Genomic DNA, 17,899 nt, shown 5'->3' on the forward strand with positions numbered 1-17,899 from the left:
GCACTTCCTCCCAGCTGCCAACTGCACTGAGGCTAGGAAACACTATCACCACCGATAAATCTACAATAATCAAGAATTTCAACAAGCATTTTGCTACCGCTGGCCATGCTTTCCACCTGGCTACCACTACCCCGGCCACCAACTCTGCACCCTCCGCTGCAACTTGCCCATGCCCCCCACTTCTCCTTCACACAAATTCAGACAGCTGATGTTCTGAAAGAGCTGCAAAATCTGGACCCCTACAAATAAGCTGGGCTAGACAATCTGGACCCTTTCTTTCTAAAACTAGCCGCAAATTGTCGAACCCCTATTACTAGCCTGTTCAACCTCTCTTTCATAACGTCTGAGATCCCCAGAGATTGGAAAGCTGCCGCGGTCATCCCCCTCTTCCAAGGGGGTGACACTCTAGATCCAAACTGTTACAGACCTATATCCATCCTGCCCTGCCTTTCAAAGTATTTGAAAGCCAAGTTAACAAACAGATCACCGACCATTTCGAATCCCACCGTACCTTCTCCGCTATGCAATCCGGTTTCCGAGCTGGTCATGGGTGCACTTAAGCCACACTCAAGGTCCTAAACGATATTATAACCGCGATTGATAATAGACAGTACTGTGCAGCCGTCTTCATCGACCTGGCCAAGGCTTTCGACTCTGTCAACCACCTCATTCTTATTGGCAGACTAAATAGCCTTGGTTTCTCAAATGACTGCCTCGCCTGGTTCACCAACTACTTCTCAGATAGAGTTCAATGTGTCAAATCGGAGGGCCTGTTGTCTGGACCTATGGCAGTCTCTATGGGGGTGTCACAGGGTTCAATTCTTGGGCCGACTCTTTTCTCCGTGTATATCAATGATGTCGCTCTTGCTGCTGGTGACTCTCAGATCCACCTCTACGCAGACGACACCATTTTGTATACATCTGGCCCTTCATTGGACACTGTGTTAACAAACCTCCAAACGAGCTTCAATGCCATACAACACTCCTTCAGTAGCCTCCAACTGCTCTTACACACTAGTAAAACTAAATGCATGCTCTTCAATCGAACGCTGCTGGCACCCGCCCACCCGACTAGATTCACTACTCTCGACGGGTCTGACCTAGAGTATGTGGACAACTACAAATACCTAGGTGTCTGGTTAGACTGTAAACTCTCCTTCCAGACTCACATTAAGAATCTCCAATCCAAAGTTAAATCTAGAATCGGCTTCCTATTCCGCAACAAAACCTCCTTCACTCATGCTGCCAAACATGCCCTCGTAAAACTGACTATCCTACCGATCCTTGACTTCGGCAATGTCATTTACAAAATAGCCTCCAACACTCTACTCAGCAAATTGGATGTAGTCTATCACAGTGCCATCTGTTTTGTCTCCAAAGCCCCATACACTACCCACCACTGTGACCTGTACGCTCTTGTTGGCTGGTCCTCACTACATGTTCGTCGTCAAATACACTGGCTCCAGGCCATCTATAAATCACTGCTAGGCAAATCCCCGCCTTATCTTAGCTCATTGGTCACCATAGCAGCACCCACCCGTAGTCTGCGCTCCACCAGGTATATCTCACTGGTCATCACCAAAGCCAACACCTCCTTTGGCCGCCATTCCTTCCAGTTCTCTGCTGCCAATGACTGGAACGAATTGCAAAAATCTCTGAAGCTGGAGACTCTTATCTCCCTCACTAACTTTAAGCATCAGTTGTCAGAGCACCTTACCGATCACTGCACCTGTACACAGCCCATCTGAAATTAGCCTACCCAACTACCTCATCCCTATATTGTTATTTGTTTTGCTCTTTTGCACCCCAGTATCTCTATTTGCACATCATCTCTTGCACATCTAGCATTCCAGTGTTAATACTAATTGTAATTATTTTTGCACTATAGCCTATTTATTGCATTACCTCCATAACTTGCTACATTTGCACACACTGTATATATATTTTCAGTTGTATTTTTTTTACTATGTTTTTTTTTACCCCATGAGTAACTCTGTGTTGCTGTTTTTATCGCACTACTTTGCTTTATCTTGGCCAGGTCGCAGTTGTAAATGAGAACTTGTTCTCAACTGACTTACCTGGTTAAATAAAGGTGAAATAAAATAAATAAATATGATATTTTGAGTGTACGATCAAGCTGATAGACCACAATGACATGTTTTCACAACCTTTTTTGTTCACATTTCCTTCTGGTGCCAATAATTCAGGAGGGCACTGTACACTTCCACTCATCACTTTGTAACTGTGACGGAAGAAGTCTTCATTGTTACCCTTATCTCTCTCCCTTTGATTACCCTCATGTCAGTCATACATTATATTACAAAATATTAAGCTTCAAAGGCAAAAAAATATGATTAGACAAATAATAATATGTATTTGAATGATACAGTATGTTACTAAATTGAAATTTAAATGAAATGTTTTTGTAATTATTACATTTTACGAAATGTAAAAACAAAACATTAAAAAAATAACAAAATAACAAAAGCAAGGTAAAAAGAAAAGGACACAGAAACATATCCAGATTCCTATTGCCTTTACGAGTCATCTTTGACCATATCCAGTTAATCACATATAGCGGTTGGTCTTTCAGTACATTTCATGAAAAATGTTTTTTTGTGTGTTTTTTTTATCATTTCCTTGACAGTCGGCCATTCGAGTACATTATGTAATTCTATGGAGAACATCTCATAACCACATTGCAGAACCTTTCTTGCTGCCTTATTATGTGCTATTTGCAGTCTCTTTAGGTCACCAACACCTGCATTACTCCAGACAACAGTAGTTCATTTGACTATGGATGAGAGCTTGTGAGATTTGTTTTAGAATTTTCTCTACCTATCCCATAGGTATAAACATTGGTAATGGCTCTACCTTTCCCTCTGATAGGCTTTGTTTGCCATATTACGCCTAATTTATATGTACACCTATCCAATCCTTTCAACATGTAGGAGTGCTTAGTGTCGATTTAGGATTCAACATTTAAACTGTGCAACACTCCCCAAATTTGCGAAAAGTAAACATTTTGTGTTTATAATGTTTTGTACGAGTATGCCTTGACAAAAAACAAACAGAGTAAACATTTATTTTTTTATTCTTTGTTTTTCATTGCATGCAAAAATACAGTATCTCCCCTTCTCACTCTTTCTTACCCAGTCTACTCATCCATCTTCAAGCTTTCATCCCTTCCCTGCTCTTCTATCACCCTCTCAGTTCCACCTCCAGCTGGCTCCCTCTTTTTCCTCTTCTCCAGTCTCTTCATCTCCTCTTTCCTCCTCTTTTTCTCTCTTCTTCTCCTCCTTTTTTTGAATCTTTCGCTCCATCTCCAGGAGCTCAGCTTGAGCTTTCTCTCTTTTTTCAGCTCCTCAGACCACTTCTTCTCTTTCTCAATCCTGTCTTTCATCATGGCATTGTGTATCTTAATCAGCCCCTCTAACCTCTTTTTCTCTGCCTTGTCCTTCTCTTTTCTTTCCTTCTCTCTTTTTCTGTTCTAACTTGTCCCTCTTTTTCTCAGCCTTCATGGCTTTCTTTTGCTCTTTCTCTCTCGCCTTCATCTCCTTTCTCTCTTTCTCGTCACCGTTCATCTTCTTATACAGTTTCTTATTTTTCTCTTTTTCCTCCATCTTTAAAAACGTGACTTTCTGCTTGAGGTTCATGGCCAGAAAGCCCACTCTTCCCAGGATGGTCTCTGCTCTCTCTGATGGAACCGTCCCATTGTAGCTCTTGGAATGGGCACGGTCCGCCTCACGCTTCAAACCCTCCCTCGGGCTTACCTCCTCCTTGACGCTCCTCTCTTCACTCTCAATGTCAATGCCTGTCCAATAATCCTAACACGAAGACATTGACTCTAGATGTAATATTGTTCCAATGTGGCACATTCAATACACATTTGAGGGATCAACATATATTGATGGCCTCATGGGGCACACAATTTGGATGACAGTAATTGAGGTAACTTGTTTATTTGTATCCCAAATCAATTTTACAATAGCCATAGATGTTCTTCCTGGGTTCACACTAAACGTAATACAAATGTTTACCCTAGTAAGGGGTGATGTTTTATACTATGAGCATAGAGTAGCAGGGTTGGGGTCAATTCCATTTCAATTCCAGTCAATTCAGGAAGTACTTAATTCAATGCTTTGAATTGAAATGGAACAGACCCCCAACCCTGTAGAGTAGTAGTGTAAAATAGGACACCTACCTTTGCCTCTTCCAGAGTCCAGGGCCTGGGTTCCTCATCCTCTGACCTGCATATGGAGGCTCTCACTCTAACAGGCGTCTTAGTGGTCATGCAGAGCAGAGGGGTTGCCAGAGTTAAGTTAGCATCTGGGACCAGCTGGTGAGCATGAGGGCAGCGATCCACCTCTTCACTAGTGCCCTTCCCTTTCTGGTCTGGCTGCTTGTGGTCCTTGTCATGGATGCATGCCAGGCTTGGAGGAAGTGCTAGGACAGGGCTTTTATCACTCATCAGTTCCTCTCTCTTGACAGTGGATGCAACTGCACTTGCCTCTGTGTTAACTGAGCACTCTGTGGTGTCCTCAACTGTCTCCTCTGGCTGCTTGTGGTCATTGTTGTTTTGAATGCATTGCAGACCTGGAGGACTTTTATCAACCCAGGTGTAAATGGCAACAGTTTCCTCTGTGTCGACTGAGCACTTTGTAGTGCACTCAACTGTCTTCCATAGCTGTTTGTGGTCATTGTTGTGGGTGCAGGTCAGGATTAGAGGCAGTGTTGCAGGTGCAGGAGGAATTTTATCAGCCAAAAACTCCTGCTGCCAGGATGAAGCATTTTCTCACAAAAAGAGGACTCAAGCAAACTATCTCTCTTCAACAGTTTCACTAGTCATGTTAGGTCTACTTAAAATGTCACATTCATACACAAGTAATTTGAAAATAAGTTATACTACTGAAATACATTCACAATAAGTTATATTACAACCTACCTCTGAAGTAAGCAGTGTGTTCTCTCACTAATGAAATAGGACATTAATAATCTGTCAGTGGTTAGTTCAATAAGTCTCTTTGCACTGTTCAGTTTGTCTGTGCAACAGGTAACCTTCCAGAATCGGAATCTTGTGATGTCACAATGGAGTCCCAATTGCCATGGTTGTACCTATGCAGCACAGTCATACCTAATATATACAATGAATCCATATAACCTAATTTTTTATTAAAATAAAATGCTGTAACTCATATCAAATGGTTGACCATTCAAACGACATGTGTTTTGCCTAATTAAAAGTCAATATGTTTTAAATATCATAAATAGCAGCCAGGCTTACTTAGGTTGTTTGTTCGATCTCAGCCTACCACTATTGTCAATATTCATCATCATCATCATCATCATCATCATCATCATCATCATCAATAAAATACAAAGGCTACATTACTACAGTAAAACAAGTCTTCCATAGTCTATGTCACCTCAGTAACAAAGTTCCAAAAAAGAAATGAGGGTTCAAGAAAACATCTCTCTTCAATGGCCTCAGCTATTAGCCATATGATCAACAAGGTCAAATGCAGCACTAAAATCAAGAAGCAGCTCATCCACAAGTTTATCTTGGTCAAGTGACCTGAGCCATTGATCGATTAAATCAACCAGAGCTGTTGCAGTCGAGTGATCCTTACGGTATCTTTACGGTACGCATGCTCATAGAGGGATAAAATTAGCTAGATGTGTAATTATATAGGCCCAAAAAATGTAATTGAAGAGTAGGTGTCATTGATGTTTAGCATTTTAGTTTAATAAATTATTAAATAAGGAAATCAATATCAGCTGTCTATAGAACAGTATTTGTAGACCTGCCAACAGCGCCCATTGTTTAAAAATATGTTTGAACATTTTCTTATCCATGTCTTTCCAGTTGATATAACCAAACATACAACCTTTGTTGCTAAAGAGCGTCACACATTCCTCCATTCATTCTCTATAATATTCCACTCCAACATATTCCTCTATCATATTCCCTCTATCAATCCCAATTGAGACCAGTGTATTTTTTTCAATGGTGCCCAGTGTTATATCAATGAATAATCCAAACAGTTTAAATAGATAAAATTACACACAGAGCATAAAATATATAGAGCAAATTATTAGACTTGAACACATATATTTCACAATGAACAGGTCTTGTATTTAACCAGTTGAGCTGACAACCATTTTGCACTGTTTCACTAGGGCTTTAGTCATCAATCTAGCAAGAGGGCAATATTTTATTAATGTAGTGGTGTCCCTCCCCCCAGGAAGCTATGACCTTTAGCTTTCATCTGGAATTGTTCATTTATGTCTGAGAAAAAACACTTTTCAACCCATATGATCTAGTACAAAAGGAAAGTATAATACAACCTTCTTTACTACTTTGCCAAACATTTCATGACATTAGTGATAGTCAAAATCTGTAAAATTTGTGAATGTCTAAATTAACATTTGGGCCATTTAACCAGTGTGCATCCCGCCTATAGACAATGGGAGAAGGGCTATGTAAAGGTCTCGATTTTGTCATTCTGAACAAATGTTTGACTTCCACACGAAATTACTTCTTGACTTATTTTAGGTTTAAGGATGTTTGTAGGTCACATTCTTTATAGTAGAGCTATGAAAGTTATGTATTTAGCTCTGCCTTCTCGAGACAAATTCAGTGATTGCTTTGCCATGTCTGTGCCGTGAAGCAGTCAAGCTGGATAAATGTTTTTTCCTGGAACGCCCCTTTGAATTAACGTTAGAGTTAAGTGATATAAATGGATGTAATGATGCAGCCGACCACCAGAGGGAGGCAAACACAAGTTTATTCGACAGTGGACGTTTACGTGGTTCTAGGAAGGTCTGGAAGGTTGCCTTCTGAAATATAAAACGGTGGGAAATCAATCAAATAAGTCATGTAAACATTTAGATATTTTTTAAAGAAATTCTAGCGCCCGATTTCGGGGACTGTCAGCCTAAGAGGTTTTAAGTCTTAAAGTGATTTAATGAAACAAATCCTCTCTGTCACATTCCTCTCAATACATTCCCTCTATCATATTCCCCTCTATTCTAATCCCTATATCATATTCCTCTCTATCATTTTCCTCTCCACCCACTCCTCCTCCTTCCTCCTCTCCCTCATCTCAGTGCAGCCTCTCTACATCCACTAGAGCAGGAAGTCTCTGGGCTCAGTGATGTCCAGCTCAGACTGAAGAGAGGCCGTTTTAACTCTCTTCTCCTTTAGCTGTTCCTCCAGCCTGGCAAGTACTATCTCCTTGTCAACCAAGCAACCTGATATGGACTTTGAGATGATCTGACGTCTCTTTTGCTTGAGACATTTCTCTTTGCTGCTCATCTCTTGAGTATTCCATCACACTAATGTCCTTCTTGAAGTAGCATAAATCTGAGGCTACCTCATTTTTCAGATCCTCATGTGCTTCTCTAATAGGTTTGAATGTGTGTCCTCTGTCGTCTCACCCATCTCTGCAGATCACAGAGATCAGCTTACTGTCCGTCTCACAGAACAGCTTCAGAGCCTCTCCATGTTCACGAAATTCATCTCTCTACTGTTTCCTCTCTCGGCTGTAGCTCTCTGTCTTTTAGCATCTTCCTCCAGTTTCAGCTGGTAGGCCACGTTCCTGATCAGTCTGTTGATCTGGAAGATTCTGTCTCTGACCAGAGCCCTGCCCACTTGACAGAGTTGGTGTCCAGCATTCAGGCTGTCTTGGAGGCATCTCTTGCAGAAGATGTGCTGATAGCTTAGAGACACAGGCTCAGTGTAGATGTCTGTGCAGATGGAACAGCACAGGTGGTCTGCCAGGTCAGAGGAAGCTGTGGCCATAATGACTGTGCTCATGCTCAGTGTGTGAGAGACAAAGAGGCAGTGTCCGAATACCTATATTAGAGTACTAAATAGTATTAAAAAACATTTCGTTTTTTAGTATGTGAAATTTAGAAATTATGCCGCGTTCACATGCTAGTCGGACCTAGGAAACTCTGAAATGTCCATCTTGTTGATTCGTTGAATGCGGCAAGTGTATAACTACAACCAGTAAGCAAGTCTGAAATGTCCGGGTTTCCAAGTTCCGACTAGCACGTGAACGCTGCAATAGTACTAAGAATGCGTCATCTAATGCGCGATTGCATTGACTCCCGTCATTCGTTCATTTCGGTACAGCGCGTCAATTTATCTGACTATCAGCTGTTGCCAAACAAGTGAGTCAGAAAAGAAGAGTGAATTCTACTAGATCAAAGCAGAAGTTAGTATGCAGTTTAAGTAAGTATTACGCTAGAATGGATATTCAGACACAGCCAGTAACAGGTCTGTCTTGGAAAATACATGTATGTTCTTGAAGTACGCAGTCAAATTACCATTAGCTTTAAAGCCCTCATGAAGAATACTGACAGACTTCTTGTAAAGGTAGAGGCATGTGACTATCATAAAGCAAGACAGACTAAAGTTCAGTGTCAGTGACAACTTTCAGTGTGGGTGTAGGGAAAAAGCTAAAACACAAGTGAATAAAGGATGGGTTTTATTATCCATACAGTATAAATAGGAAATTTCGAATAAACTATTTATTCCAACTAATTCTTTGGATTGGAGATGACTGCTTTAGACTGTTGATGCACACATTGAGGTCAGGAATCACCAAATAAGTGTCCAGCTTGCTCTAGTGGTTATTACAAGTAACTACACATATCACACCACAACAGCTAACATAGTGTCTCACTCCCTCTCCTCCTCTCCTCCTCTCCCTCTTGTCTCCTCTGTTCTTCCTCTATTCCTCCTCCTCTCCTCCTCGCCCTCTCAGCTGCTCCAGCTGGATAGAGTGACGGTGAGGTGACCTCCTGCCTCTCTCACTGGAGGGCGGGAGAGGGGGAACAAAGAGGATGAGGAAGAGGTGGAGAGAAAGAGAGTAGGAATGGAAGAGGAGGTGGAGAGGGGTAGAGGAGGCAGAAAGCCTGGTCTAAGTATTGCTTTAAAGGGAAGAGAGGGGGAGGAGGAGAGAGCGGAAGAGATGGGGGGAGTGGGAGAAAGAGGGGATGAGGGGGGAGGGGGGAGGAGGAGGAGGAGGGGGAGGAGGGGGAGGGCAGCTGTGTCCGACACACCATCCTTACACCTGCAACAGGTAGGCCAGGGGGCGGGAACTGTAGATGAGACTCATAACATGATAAGGGGGCAGGTGAAGAAGGGGTGGAGCTGGAGTCAAGGAGGGAGGGTGTTCACGAGCCCCCTGCCAGCGAGACGGGGAGCAGGGAGGAAGTCTGTCCACGGAGCATTTCTGGGTCATTGGGTCGCCTCCAATGAGATTAGATCCCCCTTCTACAATGTAAAGCAGTTTGAGTACTGGGGGTTTCTCTGTATAAATCCAAGGTGAAACCTCCAGGGGGCTAGCCTTCTCTCAGGGGGAGAGTCTGTCTTGGCTGCCTGCGAAAGGTGCTCCTCTGTGGGAAAGAGGAGAGAACAAGAGCCCCCAGGAGAGATCTCCATATGGTAGTGATGGACAGATCAACTCTCCTTGTCATCTTCCACCTCTTCCTCTTCCTCTTGCTCGGCCTTTTCCCTCCTTTCCTTCTTACAGTCGTGATGGAAAGAACCCTTTTCTCCCTCTCCTCCCTCTTTCTCTTCCTCTACCTTCCTCTCCCTCCTTCCCTCTTGTTAGACCATGTTTAGTCAAGACAGATTGTGGATAGCTAGCCATGGTTTCAGACCACAGTCGCTGTCCGGGAGGGGGGATACAGGACTGGTCCACCGGACTCAGCTCACATGGGGAGAACCTGCTGCTGCTGCCACTCCCCCTCTTACCTGGGATGAGATCACGTTTGGAGGAAACCTGGCACCATCCCGACGGTGAAGCATGGTGGTGGCAGCATCATGCTCTGGGGAGGATTTTCAGGGACAGGGACTGGGAACACACCCCATTCACATCGACGGGGCTGTAGTGGAGCGGGTCGAGAGTTTCAAGTTCCTTGGTGTCCACATCACCAACAAACTATCATGGTCAAAACACACCAAGACAGTCGTGAAGAAGGCACGACAACGCCTTTTCCACCTCAGGAGACTGAAAAGATTTGACATTGGTTCCAAGATCCTAAAAAAGTTATACAGCTGCACCATCGAGAGCATCCTGACCGGCTGCATCACCGCCTGGTATGGCAACTGCTCGGAATCCGACCGTAAGGCGCTACAGAGGGTAGTGCGTACGTTCCAGTACATCACTGGGGCCAAGCTTCCTGCCATCCAGGACCTATATACTAGGCGGTGTCAGAGGGATGCCCCTAAATTGTCAAAATTGTACAAATGACCTAAACTAACCTGTACCCCCACACATTGACTCGGTACCGGTACCCCTTGTATATAGCCTCGTTTTTATTTTATTGTGTTACTTTTTTTTTTTTTTTTTTACTTTAGTGTATTTAGTAAAACATTTCTTAACTCTATTTCTTGAACTGCATTGTTGGTTAAGGGCTTGTAAGTAAGCATTTCACGGTAAGGTCTACACCTGTTGTATTCGGCACATGACAAATACAATTTGATTTGATTTGATTTGATTTGGAGACTATTCAGGATCAATGGAAAGATGAACAGAGCAATTTACAGAAAAATCCTTGATGAAAACCTGCTCCAGCGCTCTCAGGACCTCAGACTGGGGCTAAGGTTCACCTTCCAACAGGACAACGACCCTAAGCACACAGCCAAGACAACGCAGGAGTGGCTTCGGGACAAGTCTCTGAATTTCCTTGAGTGGCCCAGCCAGAAACCGGACTTGAACCCGATCTAACATCTCTGCAGAGACCTGAAAATAGCTGTGCAGCGACACGCCCTATCCAACCTGACAGAGCTTGAGAGGATCTGCAGAGAAGAATGGGAGAAACTCCTCAAATACAGGTGTGCCAAGCTTGTAGCGTCATACCCAAGAAGACTTGAGGCTGTAATCGCTGCCAAAGGCGCTTCAACAAAGTACTGAGTAAAGGGTCTGAATACTTTTGTAAATGTAATATTTCCATTTGTTATTTTTAATATATTTATAAAAAAGTATAAAAACCTGTTCTCACGTTGTCATTATGGGGTATTGTGTGTAGATTGATGAGGAAAAAAACAATTTAATCAATTTTAGAATAAGACAAAGTGTGGAAAAAGTCAAGGGGTCTGAATACTTTACAAATGCACTCAATTAGATTTTGTTCAAAATAATTTATAGGGCAGCCAATAATTGTGACAAGCATTTTTTTGAATAACATAATGATTTCTTGATGACGATTATTTTTCTATTTGAACAATTTTTACTCAATTAAAGGGTAGATTCATATGATCTTTTGAGTGTAAGATCAAGCTGATAGACCACAATGACATGTTTTCACAGCCTTTTTTGTTCATATTTCCTTCTGGTGCCAATAATTCAGGAAGGCACTGTACACTTCCACTCATCACTTAGTAACTGTGATGGAAGAAGTCTTCATTGTTACCCTTATCTCTCTCCCTTTGATTACCCTCATGTCAGTCATACATTATATTACAAAATATTAAGCTTCAAAAGCAAAAAATATAATTAGACAAATAATAATATTTATTTGAATGATACAGTATGTTACTAAATTGAAATTAAAATGAAATGTTTTTGTAATTATTACATTTTACGAAATGTAAAAACAAAACATTAAAAAAATAACAAAATAACAAAAGCAAGGTAAAAAGAAAAGGACACAGAAACAGATCCAGATTCCTATTGCCTTTACGAGTCGTCTTTGACCATATCCAGATAATCACATATAGCGGTTGGTCTTTCAGTATATTTTATGAAAAATGTTTTTTGTGTGTTTTTTTTATCATTTCCTTGACAGTCGGCCATTCGAGTGCATTATGTAATTCTATGGAGAACATCTCATAACCACATTGCAGAACCTTTCTTGCTGCCTTATTTTGTGCTATTTGCAGTCTCTTTAGGTCACCAACACCTGCATTACTCCAGACAACAGTAGTTCACTTGACAATGGAATAGAGCTTGTGAGATTTGTTTTAGAATTTTCTCTACCTATCCCATAGGTATAAACACTGGTAATGGCTCTATCTTTCCCTCTGATAGGCTTTGTTTGCAATATTACACCTAATGTATATGTACACCTATCCAATCCTTTCAACATGTAGGAGTGCTTAGTGTCGATTTAGGATTCAACATTTAAGCTTCCTGCTGCGTAATATCCCCGTGGTAACGGACGCCGTGTACATCGACTTCCGATGGTCCGCCGCCCTGAGGAACATTGCCCTCGCTGTCATCCTGGCCCGAGCAGGCCTGGGATTGGATGGCTCAGCTCTGAAGAAGCTTAGTATGGTGTGTATACGTGTGGGAATGGGACCCTGCATCATCGAGGCATGCACCATCGCCATCATCTCCCACTTCCTCATGGGCCTGCCCTGGATATGGGGATTCATCCTAGGGTTTGTGCTGGGAGCCGTGTCTCTGGCTGTGGTGGTTCCGTCCATGCTGCTGCTGCAGAAGGATGGCTACGGCTTGGAGCAGGGTATCCCTACCCTCCTCATGGCCGCCGGCAGCTTCGACGACATCCTGGCCATCACCGGCTTCACCACCTGCATGGGCATGGCCTTAGCCACCGGCTCCATGTGGTACAACTTGCTGAGGGGTATACTGGAGGTGGGAGGGGGAATGGTAGCTGGGGTACTGCTGGGATTCCTGCTGCGCTACTTTCCCAGCAAAGACCAGGACAACGTTGTGATGAAGCGCTCATTCCTGCTGCTGGGCCTGTCGGTGTTTGCCGTGTTCGGCAGCAACGTGGCCGGTTTCCCCGGCTCGGGGGGCCTCTGCACCCTGGTCCTCGCCTTCCTGGCCGGCCTGGGCTGGAGAAGGTCAAAGGTCCCTGTGGAGGACATAGTGGGTATTGCCTGGGAGGTGTTCCAGCCACTGCTGTTCGGCCTGATCGGGGCCGAGATCCAAATCTCAGAGCTGGACAAAAACACTGTCGGCCTGGGCATAGGCTGTCTGGCCATTGGTCTGCTGGTGCGTATTCTCTTCACCTTCGTCTGTGTGCTGTGTGCCGGCTTCAACTTCAAAGAGAAGCTCTTTATTGCTCTGGCCTGGCTACCCAAAGCCACTGTACAGGCGGCCATCGGCTCCACAGCGCTGGACATGGCCCGCACCAAGGAGGATAAGGAGCTGGAGAAGTACGGCATGGACGTGCTGACAGTGGCCGTGCTCTCCATCCTGCTCACCGCCCCCATAGGGGCCCTTGTCATAGGACTCACAGGACCTCGCCTGCTGCAGAAACCAAAGAACCCTGCCTGGGAGCGGGAGCAAAGCGGAACTATAACCGACACCCCAATCACCTACGAGAGTACCCTCTGATAACAAACCAACATCAGTGGCGGGAACCAGGAAGTACACTTCACCAAGGAGAAAAGTACATGGATGGATCATAGGGAAATGGGGGCACTTCAAGGGTGCATCTAAAATGACATCCTATTCTAGTGTAAAAATTGCACCATATTCCCTTTAAAGTGTGGTACTGTATAGAGAATAGGGTTCATATTTTAGACTCAGGTGACACCCAGGATATTGCCTTTCAGACAGGGGGGTTTTCAGAGCGGCTTTGCCACCTCTCTCATCTGTCTATCCGTGTATCTGTCCTTGGTGTGTTTGACATCCTGCAGCGTTTATTTATATCTCCCCCAAGGGTAGTTTCCAGACTCAAGCAACACCTGCCACTCAACCAACAAGCCACTATATCCCTGATATGATAATGAGTATGAAAAATGTATGCACTCACTAACTGTAAGTCGCTCTGGATAAGAGCGTCTGCTAAATGACTAAAATGTAAATGTAAATGTAAACTGTGCAACACTCCCCAAATTTGCGAAAAGTAAACATTTTGTGTTTATAATGTTTTGTACGGTATGCCTTGACAAAAAACAAACAGAGTAAACATTTATTTTTTTATTCTTTGTTTTTCATTGTATGCAAAAATACAGTATCTTCCTTCTCACTCTTTCTTACCCAGACTACTCATCCATCTTCAAGCTTTCATCCCTTCCCTGCTCTTCTATCACCCTCTCAGTTCCACCTCCAGCTGGCTCCCTCTTTTTCCTCTTCTCCAGTCTCTTCCTCTCCTCTTTCCTCCTCTTTTCTCTCTTCTTCTCCTCCTTTTTTTTGAATCTTTCGCTCCATCTCCAGGAGCTCAGCTTGAGCTTTCTCTCTTTTTTCAGCTCCTCAGACCACTTCTTCTCTTTCTTAATCCTGTCTTTCATCATGGCATTGTGTATCTTAATCAGCCCCTCTAACCTCTTTTTCTCTGCCTTTTCCTTCTCTTTTCTTTCCTTCTCTCTCTTTTTCTGTTCTAACTTCCTCTTTTCTCAGCCTTCATGGCTTTCTTTGCTCTTTCTCTCTCACCTTCATCTCCTTTCTCTCGTTTCTCGTCATCTTTCAACTTCTTATTCAGTTCCTTCTTTTTCTCTTTTCCTCCATCTTTAAAAACGTGACTTTCAGCTTGAGGTTCATGGCCAGAAAGCCCACTCTTCCCAGGATGGTCTCTGCTCTCTCTGATGAAACCGTCCCATTGGAGCTCTTGGAATGGGCACGTCCGCCTCACGCTTCAAACCCTCCCTCGGGCTCACCTCCTCCTTGACGCTCCTCTCTTCACTCTCAATGTCAATGCCTGTCCAATAATCCTAACAGGAAGACATTGACTCTAGATGTAATATTGTTCCAATGTGGCACATTCAATACACATTTGAGTGATCAACATACATTGATGGCCTCATGGGGCACACAATTTAGAGGACAGTAATTGAGGTAACTTGTTTATTTGTATCCCAAACCGATTTTATAATAGCCATAGATGTTCTTCCTGGGTCCACACCAAACGTAATACAAATGTTAACCCTAGTAATGGTTGATGTTTTATATTATGAGCATAGTAGCAGGGTTGGGGTCAATTCCATTTCAATTCCAGTCAATTCAGGAAGTACTTAATTCAATGCTTTGAATTGAAATGGAACAGACCCCCAACCCTGTTGAGTAGTAGTGTAAATAGGACACTACCTTTGCCTCTTCCAGCTCAGGGCCTGGGTTCATCATCCTCTGACCTGCATATGGAGGCTCTCACTCTGTTAGGCGTCTTAGTGGCCAAGCAGAGCAGAGGGTTGCCAGAGTTAAGTTAGCATCTGGGACCAGCTGGTGAGCATGAGGGCAGCGATCCACCTCTTCACTAGTGCCCTTCCCTTTCTGCTCTGGCTGCTTGTGGTCCTTGTCATGGATGCATGCCAGGCTTGGAGGAAGTGCTAGGACAGGGCTTTTATCACTCATCAGTTCTCTCTCTTGACAGTGGATGCAACTGCACTTGCTCTGTGTTAACTGAGCACTCTGTGGTGTCCTCAACTGTCTCCTCTGGCTGCTTGTGGTCATTGTTGTTGTGAATGCATTGCAGACCTGGAGGACTTTTATCATCCCAGGTGTAATGGCAACAGTTGCCTCTGTGTCCACTGAGCACTTTGTAGTGCCTCAACTGTCTTCCATAGCTGTTTGTGGTCATTGTTGTGGGTGCAGGTCAGGATTAGAGGCAGTGTTGCAGGTGCAGGGAGGACTTTTATCAGCCAAAAACTCCTCTGTGTGGACAGTGGACACGGAAACGGCTGCTTCCTGGCAACTGGACACTTGTTGGTGTCCTCTACTGCCTCCCCCTGGCAGATTGTGGACAGTGGATACTGAAACGTCCGCTTCCCTGGACACTTGACTGTTGGTGGTGTCCTCTACTGCCTCCTCTGGCTGCTTGTGGTCATTGTCTCAGAATGTATGGCAACATTGAAGGCAGCATTGGAGCCTGGCTTTTATCACCCAACAGGTCTTCTCCTGGACAATGGATGTGCCTGCAGTGATCGCGCTGTGGTAACGGGAGGACTCGGTGGCATCCTCTTTCGTCTCCTTGGTCAGTTTGTGGTCAGAGTTCGGATACATGGCGAGCTTGGAGGCAGTGGAGGGTCAGGAGGGCTTTGATCAGCTGCCATGTCCTCTTTGAGGTGAGTGGACACATCATTGTTTGTTTCACTGATAACTGGACACTTGGTGGTGCCTCTACTGCCTCCCCCTGGCAGTTTGTAGTCAACTTCAAAGACAAGTGGCAGACTTGGAGCAGCATTGGGACAGGGCATTTAGCTGCTGATCTGTACACTCCAAAATCAACAGTAGCTGTGCCTGCAGTGGTCTCTGTAGCAACTGAGACCTCAAAGGTATCCTCACTCTCTGTCTCTGGTGGCATGAAGTCATCGTCAAAGACTGTTGGCAGGCATGGAGGCAGCACTGAAGGAAGACTTATAGCTGCCCATCGATTCTGTCCCTTGACAGTGGCTGTGGTAGCAGTGGCCTCTGTGGCAACTGGGCACTCTGTGGCTGAAACAGCAGGCTGGGAGGTTTCGAGAAATTGAATGAATTGCCAATGAACCGCTGAGCGAGTGGTGGGTGGGAGTAAGGATAAATCTGTCTCTTCCTTGACATTATATATTGCCACTGGAGCAACTGAGACATCAGTGGTGCCCTCTACTGTCTGATATGGCTGCATGGAGTCTTCATCAAAGAAGTGTGGCAGATATCGATGCAGCATTGAGGAAAGATGTATTTCTGTCCATAGGTCCTCGTTTACCTGTAGATACATCTGCAGTGGCCTCTGTGGCAACTGGGCACTCTGTGGCTGAAACAGCAGGCTGGGAGGTTTCGAGGAAATTGAATGAATTGCCAATGAACCGCTGAGCCAGTGGTGGGAGGGAGTAAGGATAGAATCTGTCCTCTTCCTCGACATAAGATATTGCCACTGGAGCAACTGAGACCTCAGTGGTGCCCTCTACTGCCTGATGTGGCTGCATGGAGTCTTCGTCAAAGAAGTGTGGCACGTATCGATGCAGCATTGAGGAAATATGTGTATCTGTCCATAGGTCCTCTGTTTACCTGTAGATACATCTGCAGTGGCCTCTGTGGCAACTGGGCATTCAGCAGACTGGAGGTTTCAGGGACAAAGTATGAAATACAATGAACCCCCTGTGCATCCTGGTTAGCGCGTATGGCCAATGGAGAGGGGGGATGCAACATGGTTGGTATAGGCCTCTGATTGGTGAAAGCCAGTGGTGGAGGGAGAATACAGGGAGCCATAAACTCAGTGAGAGGACAGTTGCTCACATCTCTCACATTCTGTAGAGAAAAGAAACAGACATGATGTAGAAAGTGATCACATTCAGTACATACATACATACTGTATGAGTCGAGCACTATTTTATTATACATCACATGCATATATATATATATATATATATATATATATATATATATATACATATATATATATATGCATATATATATATATATATATATATATATATACATATATATATATATATACAGTGGGGAGAACAAGTATTTGATGCACTGCCGATTTTGCAGGTTTTCCTACTCACAAAGCATGTAGAGGTCTGTAATTTTTATCATAGGTACACACTTTCAATGTGAGCGAAGGAATCTAAAACAAAATCCAGAAAATCATTGTATGATTTTAAAGAATGTAATTTTGCATTATACATTGCATGACATAAGTCATCTGATACATCAGAAAAGCAGAACTTAATATTTGGTACAGAAAACTGTTTGCAATTACAGATATCATACGTTTCCTGCTTAGGTCTTGACCAGGTTTGCACACACTGCAGCAGGGATTTTGGCGCACTCCTCCATACAGACCTTCTCCAGATCCTTCAGGATTTGGGGCTGTCGCTGAAGCACATACTGGACTTTCAGCTCCTCCAAAGATTTTCTATTGGGTTCAGGTCTGGAGACTGGCTGGAAGGGCACTCCAGGACCTTGAGATGCTCTACGGAGCCACTCCTAGTTGCCCCTTGGCTGTGTGTTTCGGTCTTGTCATGCTGGGAAGACCCAGCCACCATCTT

General features: G+C 44.0%; 1 protein-coding gene across 1 annotated transcript; it reads left to right on the forward strand.

Moving 5' to 3' along the window:
* The first annotated feature begins 8,256 nt into the window (after positions 1–8,256).
* LOC121578867 (sodium/hydrogen exchanger 9B2-like) lies at positions 8,257–13,370 on the forward strand. The gene is made up of 3 exons (XM_041893192.1): positions 8,257–8,277; positions 8,775–8,803; positions 12,146–13,370. Exons 1-3 carry the CDS (start codon positions 8,257–8,259, stop codon positions 13,320–13,322), a joined length of 1,227 nt encoding a protein of 408 aa, XP_041749126.1. The 3' UTR covers positions 13,323–13,370.
* The last annotated feature ends 4,529 nt before the right edge of the window (positions 13,371–17,899 follow it).

The sequence above is a fragment of the Coregonus clupeaformis genome, unplaced genomic scaffold (genome assembly GCF_020615455.1).
Source record: "Coregonus clupeaformis isolate EN_2021a unplaced genomic scaffold, ASM2061545v1 scaf2506, whole genome shotgun sequence".
NCBI lineage: Eukaryota > Metazoa > Chordata > Actinopteri > Salmoniformes > Salmonidae > Coregonus > Coregonus clupeaformis.

Bases quoted from the DNA above. Each gene is read 5' to 3' on its own strand.
- LOC121578867 (XM_041893192.1), top strand. From the start codon at position 8,257: ATGGATATTCAGACACAGCCA. The intron at 8,278-8,774 runs GTAACAGGTCTG...TCGCCCTCTCAG, and splicing joins TGGATATTCAGACACAGCCA to CTGCTCCAGCTGGATAGAGT. The intron at 8,804-12,145 runs GTGACCTCCTGC...TCAACATTTAAG, and splicing joins CTGGATAGAGTGACGGTGAG to CTTCCTGCTGCGTAATATCC.